General features: G+C 39.5%; 2 protein-coding genes across 4 annotated transcripts in view; one reads left to right on the forward strand and one right to left on the reverse strand.

The window, feature by feature from the left end:
* The window catches only part of LOC142108564 (uncharacterized), a 625,828-nt gene that overhangs the window by 50,326 nt on the left and 550,311 nt on the right, over positions 1-25,191 (forward strand). The window lies entirely within an intron of this gene.
* Positions 1-25,191, reverse strand: part of LOC142108401 (NACHT, LRR and PYD domains-containing protein 12-like) — a 133,298-nt gene that overhangs the window by 1,715 nt on the left and 106,392 nt on the right. Inside the window, exons 10-11 of the mRNA XM_075192024.1 lie at positions 24,575-24,745; positions 11,152-11,316 (exon numbers count right to left, since the gene is read on the reverse strand). Coding sequence (XP_075048125.1) covers positions 11,152-11,316; positions 24,575-24,745 — 336 coding nt within the window. The remainder of the gene's footprint in view (positions 1-11,151; positions 11,317-24,574; positions 24,746-25,191) is intronic.

The raw sequence follows: 25,191 nt of genomic DNA on the forward strand, positions 1-25,191 counted from the left end.
AGGCCTGAGGCGGGGACTTGGTATCTCCAGTGGGGGCAGTCAGCAGAGTTATATGTTTATGTATATATATGTATGTGTTTATAAAGGACATATAGGTTATATAACGACTCTATCTGCACTTAGGTGAATTTTCACAATATCTTCCCCTGTTACATTATTATTACCACATATATTACTGGTTTGAGGTTATTAGCCAGAGTCAGAACTAGTAATTATTTTACTGTATTTTTTTTCTCTGTGAATGGGAGGGGGGGGGGGGCAGTTACCCAGAACCCCCCTTTTCTCTAATCATGGAACCCCCCATTAAGTAGGTATTTTTGATGTACTTTAACACAATGTCTGCAGTCTAGGACAGTTTTCCATGGGGATCAGCATGTGTTTTCATGATCATTGTCCTCAACACAATGGCCACCATCACTTTTGTCTCTAGTGTATTATTTTTCCAGTTTTGTATTTAGTGCTCTAGTGTTTGTCTGACATAGAAAATACAGAAAGTAAATGTCGTGTTATCATCTGCAGTCTGATGTGCCGCACTTGGTAAGTAGCACTAATTTTAATATATTTTATTTTAATTAGCTGTGAGTGGACATTAATATTAGTTTTGTAGAGTACAGCTGGGTACACACTACAGAAAATTTCTCCCAATACGATATCATTAACGATTTTACCAGTGACTGAAAGTCCCGATCAGCAGCTGATTCCTGTGTACACACTGAACACGTTTCACACGATTTACCGTCAGATCTGTGCTCTTCATCTGTCATAACCATCAGCTGAAAGATGGTGACTCTGCACACTCCGTAGAGATGTTATTTCCATGCTATACATATATACACTGCACAGTACCACTTCTATTTATGTTATTTACATGCCATACATATATACACTGCACAGTACCACTTCTAATTATGTTATTTCCATGCTATATATATATATATATATATATATATATATATATATATATATATATATACACTGCACAGTACCACTTCTAATTATGTAATTTCCATGTTATATATATATACATTGCACAGTACCACTTCTAATTATGTTATTTCCATGCTATATATATATATATACACTGCACAGTACCACTTCTAATTATGTAATTTCCATGTTATATATATATATATATATATATATACACATTGCACAGTACCACTTCTCTTTATGTTATTCTCATGATGTGCATTTGGGAAAATCTCTCCTGCCCATACACCGCCAAAAGATTTGGAAGCCTCCTGGTGGCCATGTTTTGTTTTGTTTTTGTTTTTTAAAAACATAAAGTTAAACTTAAAATCTTAAAATAATTAGTATTATCGGGTTTCATGAAAATTTCCTGATCAGGGTCAAATTTCTCGAAAACCAGGAATAGAACCAGGAAATGGAAACAGTGAAGTAAACGCCTCTCAGTAGCGGCTTCTGCACCAGTTATTATTAGATTACGTCTCACAATCTGTGACTCAACCAAACTTATTTATAGTCAAATAATTTCACTACATAAAGTGTCTTTTTTTACCGGTTTATTGCAGCAAGTTTGTTTTTGCTTTGTTCCAAAATCAAACATTTGGAAACCCCTTCTAGAAATCCTGCGTTTCCCCCTGCCTGATCTTTCCACATGTGTAACCCTTCCCCTCTCTGTGTTTGTGTGGGTGTCCTATCACACCCCAAAAACAGTAGGTTAATTGGCTGCTGACAAAATTAACCCTAGTCTCTGTGTCTGTGTGTGTTAGGGAATTTAGATTGTAAGCTCCAATGGGGCAGGGACTGATGTGAACGACAAACATTCTCTGTACAGCGCTGCGGAATTGTTGGCGCTAGATAATTTGCGATGATGATTGATTGTTTTGTTTCCATGTATTTCATATATTATGTTTTAGCTCTATTGTACAGCACTGTAGACTTCTGTGGGGCCTTTTAAATAAACACTGATGAATAGCACTGAATGATCCTGACACATGGAGAGGTATCCTCATTGGTTGGTGTGGAACTTGTCCAATCATAAATCAGCTGCAATTTATACTCCAGTGTAAGTTTCCTCCTCCTCCCATAAGTCATTACTGCAGAGGATCCTATGAATAGTAAGTATGGGATACAGCTCCATCTTACAAATGGCAGAGTCCTGGGGGAGATTCTTGATCGTGATCTTGCTTTAATAACCATCCTGAGATATATCTGAGAGTGCAGAATGTGAGAGTGTTCATATATCTCCCTGGTCCCACTGCAGCTTATGTATTACGTACTATTCTTGGTTACTTCACCACAGGAATGTGATGACTATACTAGTGCACCTATGTGTATCCGGCTTGGATAAAGATATTTGGAAGCATTTGCATGGGAAACGAATTGGGGAATATTATGGATTTTATAAGTGTATTTCTACCCAAGAAAGATAGGTTACGATTGTACATAAACATGTTAAATTCATCCCAGCTGCTGCCTTCTGCTCTGCAGGTGTGTGACAGACTCTGTGTCCTGACATAATGTATCTGCAGCATAAAAATAATCACTGAGTATTGTAAAACCACTGATGATTAGTTTTCATACCAGGACGACCAGAACCAGCGCTGTGCTCACTGACACATAGGATTTCATTACTGCTCTATTATTTAACGTGGACAATTGCTGATTTTTAAAAAAAAATGAAATAAAAATGACCACAGCATAATGAGGTCACAGCCCTACCCTGATCACTGATCAGACTAATGAACAACGCTGCACTTTAGATCGGGAAGATCTTGTTTCAATCATTCAGCTCCCGTTTATTGACTCGCACTGGAATTATTACATTAAACCTTCCAGCTGATCCTGTGTAATCACGCTGGATGGTGTTCTGCTAATTCAGCACATAATGATCAAGGAATTTCATAGTTATGTCAGGAAAATTAGTTGGGCAGAATATTAAGGGGTTTCATCATTGTGATATCCTGTGAGAGAGGGTGTATGTGGATATCCAGAAGATAAGAGAGGAGTGGATATATACAGTACATAATGGATATAGATTATCAGTAAGTGTAAGCACAGAAGGATGTTGGTCACGGATAACACTATCTGAGGTGGACAATATTTAGTCAGTAGAATCACCATCTGGATGATATATTATAACTACCACGTGTCAGTGGGTGAATAAGAAAATAATTTGAAGATTCTACACTGTTGCTATTTGTCACTTGTGTTATGTTTTTATTGAATAAAACACTGAACAAATTTCTCAAGGAAATGAATGAAGAGTATACTACAAATGTGATCCAGTGGACTTGTGATTGTCTGTATATTTTCATTCAGTTTTATCTATTATTTAGGAGCACCAACACATGTACGTATGTATTTGCTGTTAATTATGCTTCCTTAAAGTACTCCAGGCAGCCCTAACGGATGGTTTAGCTGAGCATAGACAGGAAATAAAACACTTCTGTGCCTATATAATATAGATCCTCCTGTTCCTTGGTGTCTAAGTAACTGCCAAAGCTGCTTCTGAAATGTACACAACAAGGTGGGAATTTTGGACCTGCCATGCACTGCTTTTATGAAATGTAATTAACAGGTAAACATAATTTGTTTATTTCCTCTTTGGACTCCCTGGCAGCCCTAACAGATGGGATGTACCCAAATGATAACAACATAAGGTGGACCAATAATTAGTAACACCATATTGAATGCACAAAATAAATTTCTTTATTGATATTGAGTCTGAAGGATCCTTGTTATATATTGAGCTTCCTTTACTGGTGTCACATCCAACATATAATGCTTTATAAAGGTATGGATCATAGACGTCCTGCAGCCTTCAATTGACTGTGCTTGCTCTCTTCGTGCCCAAGAAGTTGCCACTGCTCTCGTTGAATGTGTCCTTAGAATTTTAGACACCTCAAGACTCACAGATCCATCTTGCAAGGGAATCTTTGTTTGGAGTATGCTCCTCCCATGTCCCAGTAGGCAAGACAAAGAGCTGATCGGTTTACTTCACTTTCTTTGTTCTTTGAAAATATGTGGACATTGCCCTCACCACGACCAGTATATGCAGATGCTTCTAACCTTCATTATCTGCTGGTGAGCAGAACGCTGGTAAAGCAATTTCTTGATTTTATATGGAAATCAGAATCCACTTAAGAACAAATTCAAATTTCCTGCCTTAACATCATTACTGTATATCTGGAAAAATGTACATAAATAGTTGTTGCCCCATAATGCATGTATTTCTCCTATTCGACTACAGAAGTTATTACTACAAAGAATAACACCTTAAGAGTGAGTCTTTCATGTAAAGACTCAAAGGGACTTGACATTAACGAGTCCAGTATGAGATTAAGATCCCATTGTACTAAAAAATGGTCTAATATAGGGACGAATTATCTTAACTGCTTGGATGGACGAGTTACTAAACTTTCCACTGCCAACCTTTTATTCAACAGGATGCTCAGTGCTGAAACTTGTACTTTTAGAGTTTTTAGAGTCAATATTTTGTTTATACCTTCCTGCAGCAAATCCAATACTTATGGAATACTTGCTGCCATTGTTCTAGTTGAATTTTGTTTTTACCAGCAGATAAACTGTCTACAAATTCTTTAGTAAATCATTGGAACAATATTTCAGTTACTTGATTAGAAACTCCTTTGCTCCTGGACAATGCCCATTCAGTTTTCACTCCATCTAGGAGAGTGTACTCAGGTTCAACTGCAACACTGGTCCCTGCAACAGGAGATCTGGGAGTAGTGGTAGAGGCCACAGTGGCTCTAGAAGCATTGTTCAGGCTATGGGAAACCACGTTCGCTGAGGCCAGAAGGGCCTATTGCTATAACCTCCACTGCTTCCTTCCTGATCTTTCTCCAAGTTCATGGGATGAGAGGGGATGGAGGGAAACATATCGAAGATAAAAATTCCAGGGCCTTATTAAAGCATCTATCCCCTCTACTGGGATCTTTGTGGTGGGCAAACAAACGACTCAGCTTAGTGTTCTGACCTTTTGCCATTAAATGTATTTGTAGGCAGCCAAAACTTTGTATCAGTAGCTGAGAAAGTCTCCTTATTCATGCGCCTGGTAAATCTGGTAGCGGCTGAGATAGTCTGCCACTATGTTATGTTTGTTGGCTGCATAAAGAGTGGAGAGAGAATTTATATTGCTTTCTGCCCAAGCTATGACTGGTGTTAGCTCTTTTATCATAACGGCACTTCTGGTACCTCCGTGCTATGGTCTAGTTGTCCGAAAACACCTGGAGATACGTATGGTGTAAAAAAAGAAAAATTTGAATGGTGGCCCTGCCGTGGGTAGCAACAGTCTGCGGCAGAATCCCAAGGACTCTGAATCCTTCTCTGGGCATATCCAGGTCAGTCTCATAGAAAAAGTAACACTGACTACACTCTGTATGTTCAGCTGGGCAAGAGTCACGAAAAAATATAGTCTCAGATGTGTTTTCTTTTCTTAAATGTGCTGTAGTATAAATAAATCAGAGACTGTGATCACAGTGACGTTTCCATCTCTCTGTCTCCATTATACAATAGTCCAATAACTGAGACTTCTCTGGTTGTCACATTGTGTCATTCTGTAATCTATAATAATATCTTCAGGTCTGGTCTTTCCATTTTTCTCAGGTCATCTTTTTGCTTCTTTGACCATTTAATGCTTACAAGTCTAGAACAGAGAAAGAAATTACATTGCAATCACCATTCAGCAGATGTAATACATCACAGTGATAATATAAAGTCACCTCTATCACTGTATGTGTTATATGTGACTGCTTCTATCTAATATACAGGATAATGTATCACTACCAGAGATGGGGAATCACCATTCAGCAGATGTAATACATCACAGTGATAATATAAGAAGTCACCTCTATCACTGTATGTGTTATATGTGACTGCTCCTATCTAATATACAGGATAATGTATCACTACCAGAGATGGGGAATCACCATTCAGCAGATGTAATACATCACAGTGATAATATAAGAAGTCACCTCTATCACTGTATGTGTTATATGTGACTGCTTCTATCTAATATACAGGATAATGTATCACTACCAGAGATGGGGAATCACCATTCAGCAGATGTAATACATCACAGTGATAATATAAGGAGTCACCTCTATCACTGTATGTGTTATATGTGACTGCTTCTATCTAATATACAGGATAATGTATCACTACCAGAGATGGGGAATCACCATTCAGCAGATGTAATACATCACAGTGATAGTATAAGGAGTCACCTCTATCACTGTATGTGTTATATGTGACTGCTCCTATCTAATATACAGGATAATGTATCACTACCAGAGATGGGGAATCACCATTCAGCAGATGTAATACATCACAGTGATAATATAAGGAGTCACCTCTATCACTGTATGTGTTATATGTGACTGCTCCTATCTAATATACAGGATAATGTATCACTACCAGAGATGGGGAATCACCATTCAGCAGATGTAATACATCACAGTGATAATATAAGAAGTCACCTCTATCACTGTATGTGTTATATGTGACTGCTTCTATCTAATATACAGGATAATGTATCACTACCAGAGATGGGGAATCACCATTCAGCAGATGTAATACATCACAGTGATAATATAAGGAGTCACCTCTATCACTGTATGTGTTATATGTGACTGCTTCTATCTAATATACAGGATAATGTATCACTACCAGAGATGGGGAATCACCATTCAGCAGATGTAATACATCACAGTGATAGTATAAGGAGTCACCTCTATCACTGTATGTGTTATATGTGACTGCTTCTATCTAATATACAGGATAATGTATCACTACCAGAGATGGAGAATCACCATTCAGCAGATGTAATACATCACAGTGATAATATAAGGTCACCTCTATCACTGTATGTGTTATATGTGACTGCTCCTATCTAATATACAGGATAATGTATCACTACCAGAGATGGGGAATCACCATTCAGCAGATGTAATACATCACAGTGATAATATAAGGAGTCACCTCTATCACTGTATGTGTTATATGTGACTGCTTCTATCTAATATACAGGATAATGTATCACTACCAGAGATGGGGAATCACCATTCAGCAGATGTAATACATCACAGTGATAATATAAGGTCACCTCTATCACTGTATGTGTTATATGTGACTGATCCTATCTAATATACAGGATAATGTATCACTACCAGAGATGGGGAATCACCATTCAGCAGATGTAATACATCACAGTGATAATATAAGAAGTCACCTCTATCATTGTATGTGTTATATGTGACTGCTTCTATCTAATATACAGGATAATGTATCACTACCAGAGATGGGGAATCACCATTCAGCAGATGTAATACATCACAGTGATAATATAAGGAGTCACCTCTATCACTGTATGTGTTATATGTGACTGCTCCTATCTAATATACAGGATAATGTATCACTACCAGAGATGGGGAATCACCATTCAGCAGATGTAATACATCACAGTGATAATATAAGAAGTCACCTCTATCACTGTATGTGTTATATGTGACTGCTTCTATCTAATATACAGGATAATGTATCACTACCAGAGATGGGGAATCACCATTCAGCAGATGTAATACATCACAGTGATAATATAAGGAGTCACCTCTATCACTGTATGTGTTATATGTGACTGCTTCTATCTAATATACAGGATAATGTATCACTACCAGAGATGGGGAATCACCATTCAGCAGATGTAATACATCACAGTGATAATATAAGGAGTCACCTCTATCACTGTATGTGTTATATGTGACTGCTTCTATCTAATATACAGGATAATGTATCACTACCAGAGATGGGGAATCACCATTCAGCAGATGTAATACATCACAGTGATAATATAAGGAGTCACCTCTATCACTGTATGTGTTATATGTGACTGCTCCTATCTAATATACAGGATAATGTATCACTACCAGAGATGGGGAATCACAATTCAGCAGATGTAATACATCACAGTGATAATATAAGGTCACCTCTATCACTGTATGTGTTATATGTGACTGCTTCTATCTAATATACAGGATAATGTATCACTACCAGAGATGGAGAATCACCATTCAGCAGATGTAATACATCACAGTGATAATATAAGGTCACCTCTATCACTGTATGTGTTATATGTGACTGCTCCTATCTAATATACAGGATAATGTATCACTACCAGAGATGGGGAATCACCATTCAGCAGATGTAATACATCACAGTGATAATATAAGGAGTCACCTCTATCACTGTATGTGTTATATGTGACTGCTCCTATCTAATATACAGGATAATGTATCACTACCAGAGATGGGGAATCACAATTCAGCAGATGTAATACATCACAGTGATAATATAAGGTCACCTCTATCACTGTATGTGTTATATGTGACTGCTTCTATCTAATATACAGGATAATGTATCACTACCAGAGATGGAGAATCACCATTCAGCAGATGTAATACATCACAGTGATAATATAAGGTCACCTCTATCACTGTATGTGTTATATGTGACTGCTCCTATCTAATATACAGGATAATGTATCACTACCAGAGATGGGGAATCACCATTCAGCAGATGTAATACATCACAGTGATAATATAAGGAGTCACCTCTATCACTGTATGTGTTATATGTGACTGCTTCTATCTAATATACAGGATAATGTATCACTACCAGAGATGGGGAATCACCATTCAGCAGATGTAATACATCACAGTGATAATATAAGGTCACCTCTATCACTGTATGTGTTATATGTGACTGCTCCTATCTAATATACAGGGTAATGTATCACTACCAGAGATGGGGAATCACCATTCAGCAGATGTAATACATCACAGTGATAATATAAGGTCACCACTATCACTGTATGTGTTATATGTGACTGCTTCTATCTAATATACAGGATAATGTATCACTACCAGAGATGGGGAATCCCCATTCAGCAGATGTAATACATCACAGTGATAGTATAAGGAGTCACCTCTATCACTGTATGTGTTATATGTGACTGCTCCTATCTAATATACAGGATAATGTATCACTACCAGAGATGGGGAATCCCCATTCAGCAGATGTAATACATCACAGTGATAATATAAGGTCACCTCTATCACTGTATGTGTTATATGTGACTGCTTCTATCTAATATACAGGATAATGTATCACTACCAGAGATGGGGAATCCCCATTCAGCAGATGTAATACATCACAGTGATAATATAAGGAGTCACCTCTATCACTGTATGTGTTATATGTGACTGCTTCTATCTAATATACAGGATAATGTATCACTACCAGAGATGGGGAATCACCATTCAGCAGATGTAATACATCACAGTGATAATATAAGGTCACCTCTATCACTGTATGTGTTATATGTGACTGCTCCTATCTAATATACAGGATAATGTATCACTACCAGAGATGGGGAATCACCATTCAGCAGATGTAATACATCACAGTGATAGTATAAGGAGTCACCTCTATCACTGTATGTGTTATATGTGACTGCTTCTATCTAATATACAGGATAATGTATCACTACCAGAGATGGGGAATCACCATTCAGCAGATGTAATACATCACAGTGATAATATAAGGAGTCACCTCTATCACTGTATGTGTTATATGTGACTGCTTCTATCTAATATACAGGATAATGTATCACTACCAGAGATGGGGAATCACCATTCAGCAGATGTAATACATCACAGTGATAATATAAGGTCACCTCTATCACTGTATGTGTTATATGTGACTGCTTCTATCTAATATACAGGATAATGTATCACTACCAGAGATGGGGAATCACCATTCAGCAGATGTAATACATCACAGTGATAATATAAGGAGTCACCTCTATCACTGTATGTGTTATATGTGACTGCTTCTATCTAATATACAGGATAATGTATCACTACCAGAGATGGGGAATCACCATTCAGCAGATGTAATACATCACAGTGATAGTATAAGGAGTCACCTCTATCACTGTATGTGTTATATGTGACTGCTCCTATCTAATATACAGGATAATGTATCACTACCAGAGATGGGGAATCACCATTCAGCAGATGTAATACATCACAGTGATAATATAAGGAGTCACCTCTATCACTGTATGTGTTATATGTGACTGCTCCTATCTAATATACAGGATAATGTATCACTACCAGAGATGGGGAATCACCATTCAGCAGATGTAATACATCACAGTGATAATATAAGGTCACCTCTATCACTGTATGTGTTATATGTGACTGCTTCTATCTAATATACAGGATAATGTATCACTACCAGAGATGGGGAATCACCATTCAGCAGATGTAATACATCACAGTGATAATATAAGGAGTCACCTCTATCACTGTATGTGTTATATGTGACTGCTTCTATCTAATATACAGGATAATGTATCACTACCAGAGATGGGGAATCACCATTCAGCAGATGTAATACATCACAGTGATAATATAAGGAGTCACCTCTATCACTGTATGTGTTATATGTGACTGCTTCTATCTAATATACAGGATAATGTATCACTACCAGAGATGGGGAATCACCATTCAGCAGATGTAATACATCACAGTGATAATATAAGGAGTCACCTCTATCACTGTATGTGTTATATGTGACTGCTTCTATCTAATATACAGGATAATGTATCACTACCAGAGATGGGGAATCACCATTCAGCAGATGTAATACATCACAGTGATAGTATAAGGAGTCACCTCTATCACTGTATGTGTTATATGTGACTGCTTCTATCTAATATACAGGATAATGTATCACTACCAGAGATGGGGAATCACCATTCAGCAGATGTAATACATCACAGTGATAATATAAGGGGGTCACCTCTATCACTGTATGTGTTATATGTGACTGCTCCTATCTAATATACAGGATAATGTATCACTACCAGAGATGGGGAATCACCATTCAGCAGATGTAATACATCACAGTGATAATATAAGGAGTCACCTCTATCACTGTATGTGTTATATGTGACTGCTTCTATCATCTGTATGACACATATTACTCTCCTGTGTAACTAAGCATAGTAATAGGAGGTATATGTACCTGATCTCTCTCATACCTCTGTATAACACATACTCCTCTCCCTGTATAACCAAGCATAGTAATTGGAGGTCTATGTACCTGATCTCCTTCAGGCTGGTAGATCTCTGTATAAGCTCGCTGATGAGGTTGTAGCCATGGTCCTGGAATCCATTGTGACTCAGATCCAGATGTGTGAGGTTTGTGTTGTTACTCAGTGACACCAGTAGTGGAGCTTCTTTGTCTGTCAACCAAGTATTCCTGAGACTGCAATATATGACATAAACATATTGTACACAAATTAAATGTGGTACAAAGTACAATAAGGGAACAGGTGAAATATATACAGTTAGACCACACTCCAATCCAATGCTCACTACTTGTATTCCTACATGGGTCACTCACACTGCAAACCTGCTTAATAATTCTACAACATGGCAACCTCCTGAGAGTGCTCTCACTCACTGTCCCTCACTCTCCACCAGGGCCGGACTGGCCATCTGGCACTTCTGGCAAATGCCAGAAGGGCCGATGGCTGGATGGGCCGGTCCGACTCCTCCTGTCTCCCTACCTATGTTGTGCGCTCTTCAGCTCCCTTCCCCTATGCTGTGCACTGCCACATGTAATCTGGACAGTTTCCAGATTCGGGGTGCCGCGATTTTAGCGCGGGGGGTGGGGTTCGCGGGGTGCCGCGATTTTCGTGGGAGGGGAGGTCCTTGGGAGTGCCGCGATTTTCGCAGGAGGGGAGGTGCTCGGGGTACCGCCATTTTCGCTGGGAGGGGGAGGGGTCACGGGAGAGGGGGTGAGAGAGCCAAGGGGGAATGGGATGCTGGGAGAGGGGGTGAGAAAACCAAAGGGGAAGGGGGTGCTGGGAGAGGGGTGAGAGAGCCAGGGGGTAGGGGGTGCAGGAAGAGGGGTGAGAGAGCCAGTGGGGAAGAGGGTGCAGGGGGTTAAGCGAGAGGGACAAAGGAGAAGATGGTGCAGGGGCATAGGTAAAATAATGTGTAAAGGGAGAGACATCTTAAGAATGCTCCCGACTGCCTGCGTGAGCTGACAGCTGCAGATCCCTCATCGCCCAGCGCGCCCAGTAGGAGAACAGAACACAGAATACCATTAAAGGTAAGTTCATATATTTTCTCGTGTGCAATGTGTTTTTAACCATCCTTTCTTGAACTGGGGGCACTACTGTGTATCCAATGACGTTTAAAACACTATGTACTGTTCATTATTGCTCTGTAATGTTTTTTGCATATTTATCTGTACATAGATTTTTAATTAAGAGGAAAAACGCTTCTTGTCATAAATTTTATCTGTGATTGTGTCAATATATCTATTAAGCTTCTCCTGGGACTCCCTCTCTCAGTATCTGATATGTTGTACCAATTTGTATTTGTGAATGAGTTTTTGTCTGGGCACTACTAATGATTTGGGGGCACTACTATGGCATAATGTTATTTGGGGGCACTTTAACTTCTAATTTATCATTTTGTTCATTTCTTTTTACGCAAATATTTTGCATCTCTCTATTCTTATATTAAAGATACCACTCAATTTAGGTTTGTGATATCTATTAAATGGAAAGATGGATATTATTTTGTAACTTGTGACCTGGGGGTAAATGTATTAAGCTCCGGGTTCTTCAACACCCGCGGGTTCGGCGTCTTCGGCGTTTAAATTTAAAGCGGCGCTGCCTTGTAAAGGGAAACTTCCCTGTACAAGGCAGCGCCGCTTTAAATTTAAACGCCGAAGACGCCGAACTCGCGGGTGTTGAAGAACCCGGAGCTTAATACATTTACCCCCTGGAGTCACTTTATGGTAATATTTCACATGACCTTGGTTAAGAGGCCGTGAATAAGTTTCTTATCACAGATAAAGAACTCGGAGTGACACAGTGGTTGTTTATACTGGATATTATTAGATTTTTTTTCTTTCACATAATTGCAGATAAAACTGTGTATCGAATAAAAAACAAATACTTGGGACAGCCATGGAGACCAGGTTTGCCCTGAGCTTCATAACCTGTGTAATTGAATGAGAATATATCTGGGAAAGAAAGTTTGGTGTGAACATAATGCTTTTTGGCAGATATATTGATGATCTATTTTTTGTTTAGGATAGTAATTCTAATTCTATTATTAATTTTGTGGAACATCTAAATAATCATTTTAATCTTAATTTCACAAGCACATTTCACTCTTCACAGATTACATTTCCCTTTATAGCCTTGTCGGTCCATAAAAGTGAAATTATTAAGGAGATTTTGCAGTAAAAAGGTGGATTCCAATAACTTTTTATATTTAAATAGCTGTCATCTGGATACCTGGAAAAAGAACATTACAAATGACAACTCCTACATACTAGGAGGAAACACTGGTCCATAAATGATCTAGAGATAATCCTTTGTTAAAAAATGATTTCCACATTTTTTATGGTCTTCTAATGAAGAGGTGATTTTAAGAGACAGGGTAAATGTCATTTAATATCCAAGTATAATTCGTATTCATATCAAGTCAGGAATATTTTGAATAAGAATTATGGGCTACTATAAGGAGATAAAATATTAGGACCCCCTAAAGGCCAGGATTCAGTTTTAGAAAAACCCGTATTCTCAGAGATAAATTAGCTCACAGGTTTTTTACTAGTAGGGATAAAAGCAGTAATTTCAGGACAAGCTTTGGCTAATTCATATTGGTTACCATGTAAACATGCTGGCGGTTATAGGTGCAATAGGAAGAGCTGTATTACGTCTGGTTTTATTGAAAATAGAGGTTATGAGTTCCAATCATTTAGTTTAGTATTTGTCAGCAGCCATCTTTAAATGTGCTCTGTTAACCCTCCCAGTAAATCACTGGTGCTAGGTGTCGCATCTATAAAATGACTGCTTAATATGTATGTAATACAAGAAAAATGTAAAATCTTTACTGCGCTGCGGTGCCAGTAGAGTTATACCAGGTGTCACAGCGGTGAAGGGCGCCAGGAGTGTATAAGTTGGTTGTTGTACGTATTTAATGTGAATGTTTTAAAATAAAGAGAGTTACTACCTGTACCTTGGTGGTCCAGCTGGGACTGCAGAAGCAGTTCTAGAATCTCCCCCTCCGGCAGCCTCATTGCAGTGGCTGCCGGACGCATTGGCACCAGGGGTGGAAAGGAGGCTGAGCACCCCTCTCCCTGGCAGCTTGTGAACAGGGGGACAGTACACTCCCCCTCCCCCCTGCCCTAGCAGCAATGTTAAAAGTATGAAACCCCTCCAGGCTGATTCACGTGCAGGCTGCATGAATCAGCCTGGATTGGTTAAAGGGGCAGGAGGCTGGATTACCTCTTGCCAGGTTATCATCATCATTTATTTATTTATATAGCATCACCAATTCCCCAGCGCTGTACAGAGAATATTTGTCACTCACATCAGTCACTGCCCCATTGGAGCTTACAGTCTAAATTGCCTAACAGACACACACACACACACACACACACTAGGTTCAATTTGGTAGTAGCCAATTAACCTAGAAATATGTTTTTGGAGTGTGGGAGGAAACTGGAGCACCCAGAAGAAACCTACACAAACATGGAGAGAACATGTTATGTCTGTAAAACTGTATAAAAAAAACCCTGTTGACCATGTAAAGATATATATACCACCTGACCTTCTGGAGATCACTAGTACTTCTAACTAATGTGTAATGGTCCTTATAAGGACCCTTTCTGAGCAATAAACACTGCTTCAAGATCCTGCTTTGATGCCTACTTAGCTGCTGTAATTTCTGTGATTTACAGATTAGACCACTTTAATCCGTTATCCGACTGTTCTGGGGTTTGAGACCCAACATCCAGTACCAACACTCTGCCCACTACCCTGCAGCTCTGGCTAGTGTGAGAGTCCAGGGGGCAGCATTCACAGCTTTTTCTGATCTAAAGGAAGAGGTCAGGGGTACCAGCAAGGGGGTACATTAGCAGCAACAGTTACCCAGAAGGAAGCAGTTCCAGGTGCCAGTGAAGAAGCCTAGTGGTGGCAGTAGAGCACCTCCTATAGAGTTTAGACGGGGTGCATTTGGGATAAAGAAAGGGGACAGTGGCAAGGCAAGCCCAGCTACACGACAGGGTGGCAAAGGTGGTCTATCCAGCACATATTGACATAATTACGCTTCTAGGGCTATTTATAATATGGGGATTTCCCACTTCCTTTTTTATTACCCCTCACTCACCGACCAGCGGTGTGGGAAAAGCATTTAATTTTTTGCGGACGCAATTAGTCCTCTCCGTCCTTTGCTGTAAGTGTCTACTGTTGTTTTTCAGCAATAAATGTGTACTTGATTTGACAAGTATCATTTTGTTTCACATGATAATCTCGCACCCATTCTTAATATTGGGAGGAGAAGATGTTCTATGAAGGGATAGTTACATAGTGATGTAGATAGCAGCCAAGATATAAAAGTTGCACAGAATACATTAGGACTTAGATTGCAATTCACAACTAGATGGAAGTATTGCATTATCATACAGTCAGTGCAATGCTATTGTATTTTGATATACCGGTAATCTTTTCATCATTTTTTTAACATATGCACGTGTTGGATCACAATTTATGAGACTGAACTTGATATAAAAGGTGAACCAATGCTGATTGAGCCCACATGCATGAGACCATACTGAGAGATACTGATTTCATGAACTTTTATGAACTTACGAATGACTGATTGAGATTCATTTTCTGTTATATCCTGATCAGACTATTAAATGTTTTTTTGTGTCAATTCCTCTAGATGATTGACAATATGGTATTCATCTATTCATTTGATTATATTATTGTTTTTATTTATAATGCACTTTTTCTTGATTTGAGCACTGAAAGCCCTTTTACATTCCATAGTTCAATAAGAGATGTAGTTGAAGTGTTATTAGAACAAACTTTTTATTATAGTGTCACCTGCCCAGGTTGGCAAAGCCTAGTGCTGGTAATGGTAAAATCGGGGTGACCTTACGCATTTTGTCCCCCCTAGTTTACTATTACCAGCTCTGCTGGCAGCACTAGGGTTTGTTTAGCGGTTTTTAAATCAGGTGATTTATGTCGACATTTTGACTGTCGACTTTGCAGCAATGTACACATCTTACATGTCAAGATTTTAACTGTATCGACCTTCTGAATATGTAGACATTTCGATAGTCGACCTTATAACTGTGTCAACTTTATGACTGTAGACATTTTGGTGTAGACATTTTCACTGTTGACTTTTCAACTACATCTCATTAGATTACACTCTGTAATAGCGATTATCCAATAAACAGCTGACACGTCTCTCTGTGTTCTCTCAAGAGGTGATGACCGTTGTGCTGAGAAAGTTTCTATGTGTGGTTCTGCCCAATTCTCCTCTCATTGCTTTAGAGGATATTATTACTCTCTAAAATAAATCCCTGGGTCTAAAAGGTCACATGGATGAGTTTTTGGCTGTATTCTGCAGCTGGTAAATACAGAGTCTGAGAATGTTTCATTTTGTTGTGTAATTATTATCGCACCCTTTTATGGCCTTTGCTATAAATAGATTAATTATTTTTATACACATAAGGCTTAGAGTTGGATGTAAGTTCTTATTTGTATAAAATAATTTTTTTTTTTTAAATCACTTTATTGAAAACACCAAACATGACTATATAGAACAACCAGCAATGCTATGCTTTATAGATGAAAGTAATTAAAAGCATCAAGTACAACTTTAGCATAAAACTAAAAGGTCATATTTGATGTTTGGGTTTAATTTTAATATAGGGAGGGGAAAGAAAGTAAAAGAAAGAGGAGTAGAAGAGGGGAGGGGACCCCTTGAGTAATCAGGCATTAAAGAAGGAATACAGAATCAAAGTAAATTACACTCATGTTTGGATACATATTAAGAGTAAAGGGAAGATACGCTGTTAAAATGGGTCCATGCTGATTAGGTTTTAAGAAAGGAGACAGTTCAGTCTCTTAACATGCTGGTCATATGTTCCATTTCGTAAATGTACCATATTTCTTTATTAGGGCTATCATAGAAGGTGAATTTTGGCACTTCCAATAGCTGATTATCAGACATGTGACTGCACAAAAATGTGTAAGTTATTTAAGGTGTTTCGGAAGGTCTGGGAAGGAGAGGGGGAGTAATGTATATTGTGCCTGGAAATGGAGGTGAGAGGCAGTTAGTGTAGTAACTAAGTTACAATCTTCCACCCAGATCCCTGCATGATCGGTCAGGTCTACCAGATATATAGATGGTCAGCACGGTGGCTAAGTGGTTAGCACTTCTGCCTTACAGTACTGGGGTCATGAGTTCCCGACTATGGCCTTATCGGTGAGGAGTTTTTTATGTTATCTCTGTGCTTGCGTGGGTTTCCTCCGGGTGCTCCGATTTCCTCCCACACTCCAAAAACATACTGGTAGGTTAATTGGCTGCTAACAAATTGACCCTAGTCTGTGTCTGTCTGTCTGTGTGTATGTTAGGGAATTTAGACTGTAAGCTCCAATGGGGCAGGGACTGATGTTAGTTCCCTGTACAACGCTGCGGAATTAGTGGCGCTATATAAATAAATGGTGATGATGATGATGATGTATAAGTATGATCCTGTTTCTTGACAGCCTCTCCAACAAAGGGGAGAAAACTAACAAATCTCTGTCCCAGTTCCTCTCATGGGGAGGTTTTTTGTGGGTTAGTCAGAATAATGAAGTAAATGGTACAGAGAGGAAACGAGGCCTCTGGATGACGAATGACCGAGATAATATTGTTCAAAGGGAGAAGAGATTCTGATGGAAGAAGTGCAGAAGAAATCTCTGATTTGAAGAAATTGGAAAGCAGCAGTAGCGAGTTTGAAAGAGTACTTTAGTTCAGCAAATGTGGTTAATATTTACCTTACAATCAGTTCATTAAGAAATCTGAGACCAGTTAAAGACCAGTAGGGGCAGAATTTAGGGGTGAGGCCCAGGGGGGAAATCTGGGTTGTACCAAAGAGGTACTAGAGAAGATGGTGAAGGGGCGGACTTGTAAATTCGATTGCAGCAAGTCCATATTGTGAGAGACCACTGGGTGAGAGCTGGCCTCGAGTGGCCAGGCTGAGCACTAGGACCATAGATTTGCTGAAGTTGGTAGAGAAGAGAGTGGAGCAGATTTAACATGAACCCAAACTCTAGAGCCTGGCGGAGAATGCCATTGAGAGCATTGCGCTAATTGTACCACATAGAAGTATTTTTTTTTTGCATTGAGAACACCCAAGTCAGTGGTCAGCCCTTAGCATTGTAAAAATTGTAGTCTTACTCTCAGGTATTTTTGCCAGCCCAAGTAAAATTGTGAACATCTGCTGAAAGGAGGCAAAAGTCCTAGTGGTGATAGTAATAGGTAACATCTGAAATAGATATAGTAATGTAGTAAGAATGTTCATTTTTATTGAGGTGGTGTGCCCAATCCTAGAAATAAATAAATTGCTCCAAGTGGTTAGCTCTTTTTAATAGTAGTAATGAGGGGTAAATAGTTGCTTTTTAAAAGTGAATCCAATGTTTTAGTAATAAATACACCCAAATATTCAAATTTATGTGCTTGCCATTGAAATTGAAAATTAATTTCCAAAACCTTCCAAAAACAGTAGGAGGCAAAACGAAGGCTAGAGTTTCTGTTTTGCTTGTATTGATTGTAAAATTAGAGAGATTCAAATTTATGTAATTCACTAAATATGTTAAAAAGAATAGTTAAGGGCTTAGAGATGGAGAGCAATATGTCAACCGCATACATGGCAACCTTGAGGTCATAGCGGCCAATTTGAATGCCATGTATGTCAGGATGTTGTCTAATTATGGTGGCTAAGGATTCCATTATAAGTGTAAAGATGAGAGGAGGGAGGGGGCAACCTTGTCAGGTACCATACATAAAATGAAATGGAGTGGAGAGAGCACCATTAAGTAGAACAGTGGCAGAGGGGTTGTGATATTAAACTGAAATACTGGTCAGGAATTCTCCCTTTAAGCCAAAAGACTTGCATCATTAATGGCCACCCAATGCGATCAAAACCTTTTTCTGCATCCAAACCCATTAATAAGACAGGAGTTCATGTAACATTAATATGGTGTACTAGGTCGAATTGCGCTTTTAGTGTTATCTAGGGCTTGATGCCCAGGGATAAATCCAGCTTGGTCTGGATGAACCAAGTTGGGGAGCCATAGATTAAGCCTTTTTGGCAGAAGAGAAATTGGACTACAGCTCCTACAAGCTGTCAGGTCTTTGTCCCTTTTAAGAATTGGCTGAACCAAATAATCCTGTTCATTTTTTATAGTAAATGATAGTGAAACCACCAGGACCTGGAGCGGAGGTAGATTTTATTGAGCAGATGACAGATTAAGGTTTCTTACAGTGTTATAGGGGGATTAAGAAGTTTAACTGCTTCAGGTGATAATTTGGGAGGTTTACATGAGGATAAGTAGTCTAGTATCACATTGAGTTGGCCTCGCAATGATGTCAGGAGCCTGAGGGATTCCTCTGAGAAAGTTGTCTGGTGTTGAGCTCGTGTTGTACGGATTAGGGATTCCAGGCTATGAGTCAACCTGCGTTCCTCCCTACATTTAGCTGTTGAAATACTAATAAGTTTGTCTCTGATGGAGCCTTATGAGTGTCCCAGCGGGTAGAGAGGGAAATGTCATCAGTGGAGTTGATAGTAAAATATTCATTTAGGGCCTCAACAATTTATGAGCAAACAGATTGGCTAAACAACAGGATTTCATCAAGCCTTCACAAGGAGCATCTGGGGGAGAGTATAAGAAGTCAAGGGAAATTAGATTGGCTGCATGGTCTAGCCATGAAGATGGAACAATATCTCCTCTTTGTCGATTCAACTTTTACTTTGAGTGTTAAAAGTGCAAATCTATACAAGAATGAACTCTATGAGGGGCTGAATAAAAGGTGTACTCGCTAAGCCACTAGGTATCCAAGAGTGAGTATTCAATAAGAACTGAAGCAAATTTCTTAACAGCACTATGATTATTTTTTTTTAATGGAGAGCCAGGTTGTCTTGATTTATCTAGCAGAGGATCTAAGATTAAGTTTGAGTGAAGGTCAATTTATTTTTAAACAGCGAGGAAAGATAGGAGAGCTGACTCATGTTTTTGGGGCATAGCTAGAGCTAAGGGAAATTTGAAGATTTCCTAGAGAGCCTACCACAATTAAGAATCTCCCGTCAGGGTCAGAGTAAATGTGATCAACAATAAAGGGAACTTTGTTCTGTTTGGTAGTTGCTGAGAAGAAGAAAATCTAAGTCAATGTTTACATTTTAACATAGTCTGTGGGTTCATGAGAGGAGTCTCCTGCAGGAAAACAATGTCATAGTGTTACCGTTTGAGTGTTGTCAACAGGACTGGTTTCTTCTTCAAAGAGTTAAGACAGTAAACATTAACAGAAAGGAGTTTCAGAGACATGTATATAAAGGGGTTGAAGAACACTACCAGAAAAGCGGTGGAAACCTTATTAATTATCCACATGACTGTATAGTATATAATCTGCCATGGGTGAAGGGCTAATAGAGGAGACCGGAATCCAGCCTCAAATATAGGATACACAATTAAACATATAGTAGACAAATAAAAACAGCCATACTAGGGCAGAATAAAAAATGTCCAAGTATAGGCTTACACTGATAGAGAGATGGTACTTAAAGGGGTAATCACAAAATTGAAAACATAACCGTTTAAGTACAGAGTAGTAGATTAACATGGGGGAAACAAGTAAGTGCAAACAGAATTTTTAAATATAACAAGAAAATTTCTATAAAGTACATGTGTAAACAAATGAGTGGACAGTATAACAAAAAGTCTATAGTAATAGATACATTTAAAGAGTGTAATAGCCACTGATAAATATATATGACACACAGATAGGGCCTACGTTATTTGTCGACAAGGTTGAAACCACAAAGTGTATGTGAGAAAAAGTGAACTCGAGTGTCAGTAGGCTGTTCTGAAATAGGAAACCTTAAACTTTCTGCCAGTCTCGAAGAGGAGAGCACCTACACTCGCTCATAGTGGAGACTGTGGATCTGGGAGAAGTAGGAGTGTAACCAATTCCCAATTTTCCAGAACTAGAGCTCCCTCTTCTGGGGTCTTGGCAAAAAAGACTTGAATTTGGTGAAGACCTGCAGTCTGAATGGCAAACACCATTTGTATTTATATCCATGGTGTCGGACCTGGTAATGGTTTAAGGGCGTTCTTTTTTGTATTGTGACAGGTGCAAGCTATGTTAGGAGCTATTGAAGTACTGGTATTTTTATTTGCTGTTCTGTACTGTTTTACCCTTTATGGTCCACTGTCTTTTCTGTACAGCACTGGGAAATCTTGTGGTGCCCTATAAATAAAGATTAATAATAATAATTATTGAGTAGTCAAACTTCCATAATATCATAGGAGTTGGAAGCATGAGATACTTGCATTAAATTTTTCTTAACATAAAAGTAATGCAGTTTAAGAATTACATCCCTTGGAGGTTGTCCAGCAGCAGGTTTGGAGCGAAGAGCTTGGTGAGCCATGTCCATTAAGAGGTCCTTGCTCAATGCTCCTGGAAGGACACAGTGAAAGAGACCATGAAGGTAATCAGTAAGCGCAGAGACATCAACTGATTCCGGGATGTCTTTAAGTCTAATATTATTCCACCTGGCCCTGTTTTCCATATTTCATTTTTTTTCTGAACGGATCAGTTACTTCTAGATGAGAGATGTTATATCTTGTTCCATGTTAATGAGCGATTTATAAATATCATCCATTTTGGTTTCTAGTCTAGCTGTCCTACTACCCAGTTCAGAAAGCTCTGAGTGGAACTCCCCCACCACTTGCCATAGCTCAGCTTGAAAGATGGCTTTGCTGTGTTGGACTAATGTGGTTGTGAGGTTCCGCACCCCTGAGGAGATCACCTCCTCCTCAGTGAGTTCTGGACTACAAGATCTCCTGGGACTCTTGGTAACTGAAGATTTGTGAGCAGGTTGCTTGTCCCATAATTTTTGTGGAGTAGCTGGTCATATCAAGTACTCTGACTCTTACCCTTAGAAGCCATTGCGAAAATAAAAATATCTTAGTAACGTCAAACTATAAAACATGTATAGGGATGGCTGGATTCTGGTCAAGCAAGTAAAATCAAAATCACTTATTCATGGGAAAATGTACATACAGTTAAAATATTATGGGAAACTCTAGACTTTGAGTCATGTCTATTGTAGTAGATGACCTTTGCCCAGTAATGACGTGGAAAGATAAAGGATAGATGAGGTGCATAGGGGGACAATCCTGTTCCGGGGAAGTGAAAACTTATACAAGTGTAATTGGCCCCGTTGTTAATGTATTGTTATGTGGCACCTTGCCCAGACCCCAGGGAGGGGAAAGTGAACAAGCAGATTTTGATAAGGACCAACTAGTGGGATTTAAAAAGCCAATGTCTTGGAGGATAAACAGGTAAGGTGTGCAGCCAAGCAGCAGCTACATCTCTTGGCTGCTCTTTGGGGTATCCCTCGGCAGAAATAGAGTGACATGTCCACACAGCAGTATAAGATGATCTCGACCAGCACTGAAAACCGGTGATAGACATTGTGAAGATAGATTCCTGTTATGATCGTGACAGGCACAACTTTCACTGACCTGTAATGCAGAGTCGAGGAGCCACAGTCTGCAACAAACAGAAAGACAGGAGGTCCACTTAAACGGCAAGCTATCTGGATAGTGTACAAACTCGAAGTGCAGTCCAGCTGCGAACGAGATCCTATTTTCGCCGGCATATCAGGCTGGTTTGGATGAAGACTGGTTGTAGGTCATGTCCGTGCAGCCGTAGGTTCGTTCAGTAGCACATAGGGAACCAATAAAGAGGTTTGCAAACATTCCACTGGGAATGTAATGAAAACACCCGAGTGAGATTCCAGTTAGTGTGGCCACAGAGTACCAACCGGACAGCAGCTATGGGTTGTTCCCAGTCGAAACACCAGATACAACATTGTAGTTGGAGTAGATTACACAGTTCTGTGTATTTGACTGTTTGGTACAGGCACCCAGGCTTCGGCAATAGAGGATAGCAAGTGATAGGCAGCAGGTGGAAGGGTCTGTCACGAGTAGCAGGCCACAATTTGGTTCCTCATGATTCCTCAAGCAGCTAATAGAATATCTTTAAGCTCTTGATCACCGTGACAGCACAGTACAGTGAAAGAAGCATAATATACAGTTTTGGGAAGGGGCAACCCCAATGTTGAGTGATTTTGTAGGTTTCTGTAAGGAGCTCACAGGGAATGGTGATGATGTTGACCATCAACATGGACCTTGCAAGACCCAGGCTGGGCTAGTGACAATATAATATGGAAGCCTGGAGCATGGGATCCTCCTGTCAGAATGTCACACATCTCAGCCTGTTCAGCACAGGCCTAAATTACCTAGAAGAATCAGGCCTACAAAAAAAATGTGGGTCCCCTCCACCACAAAAAAATTAAAACACTAGCCAACAACCACGCTCGGTGGTTAATGGGGTAATAAATAGTTAATTGTTAGAATTCAGCATTTTTTCATCAGGCACTACTGTTCCCAGCAAGCCCTGGCAGCCACAACTGCTTGGGTATGCTGGCACTTGTAGCATTTGTACACCGTGGATTAAAGTCTGAACAGTAAAATCTTATTAGAAGCAATGTTATTAGGATGGTCATGACACTGTTTTGGACCAATTGACGGCCCTAATCATAATCACCCAAATCATCCATACTTCAACACAACGAGGTGTAGCGCTAAGTTGTCCTTTCTCTTAATTATTTTGAGGCTGCATACCTTCACAATATAGCAGCTCTCACCCACACTGACCTTCAGCCCAAGCAGGACTGTAAGTGCAGATTCACATTAATTCATGCTTCCACGGATCATATGATCCGTTACTCCCTCCCTTCCCATATGTCTGTCCCATGCCTCTCTTTGTCGCTGACTCACAAGGGACACACATCACATGACAGATGCACGGTCACATCTATGCAGACTGCAAAAGATACATACTGAAGAATCTGCCTGTCCAACACAGGACGGTGGAAGAAGGTAAGTGTGAGGGAGGGGGAGATCTTAATATAATGTGGGCAGGAGGTGGGTTAATTTAGCTTGGTTAATTTAATGGTGGGATGAGGGTAAGGGATATTTATTTAATGGTGGCTGCAATTAATTTATTTGTTGGTGATGGGACTATTTAATTTATTGGTGGGGCCTATTCATTTAAGGTGGGATGTTGCGACCTTTAATTTAATGTTTTAGTGGTTTGGAGGCCATTCATTTAATGGGGGCTGGGTTTGGGGAGTAGGAGGGCTATTTATTAAATGTGAATATGAATTATTTAATGCAGGACAGTCTGTGTCCACCTGTCCCTGGGAGATGAAGAGTAGGAGAGAAGCCTGTCTGTTTCATTTGTACTGGGCCCCACAATTGCTGATGGCAGCCCTGATCACACATGTCACACACCTCATAGTACTCTGTGTATATCATACATTGATCTCCCACATGACTCATCCTGTACAGATCTCTTATACTCACAGTAATTTCTCTATCCGGCATGTGGAACTGGACAGAGCTGTCACCAAGTCACAGAAGTGAGGACCTTCCAGATTGTTACCAGACAGATCAAGTGCCCTCAGGGACTGGTTATTACTTATACCAGGTGCCAGCTGGGTGAAGGATCTGTCTGTCAGATCATTGCTACTCAAACTGTAAAAGAAAATCAGAATAAATAGATGTTTGTTCCTGTTTATGTCTATTACAAAAATTGCTGCACAAGACAAGAATATTTTGGCTCGATTGTTTTAGAAGATTAATGCATAATAAGTAATTATAACAAAAGTTAGTGCCCTCACCCTGTGAGATATAAGGATATTAGATGCCGCAAGGAGACCGGTACCATATAACAGCAGGAGTAAATGTAGATACAATGAACTCAGAACTAACTACATATAATGTATCCGGGAACCATTCGGAATTAGAGGTACAGGGGCGAGAGAGAGACACCAGAGTGGGAGAGAATAGATGAACATAGGGATAACATGGGGTGTGTGTTAATGCTAACAACAATTTAGATAAGCTTTTAGAACCAGACTGATAGAGGTCTTCACCTATAGCAGCTGTCTTGCCCATAGAACAGATTATGTTCGGCGGTA

This window comes from Mixophyes fleayi, chromosome 12 (genome assembly GCF_038048845.1).
Source record: "Mixophyes fleayi isolate aMixFle1 chromosome 12, aMixFle1.hap1, whole genome shotgun sequence".
NCBI lineage: Eukaryota > Metazoa > Chordata > Amphibia > Anura > Limnodynastidae > Mixophyes > Mixophyes fleayi.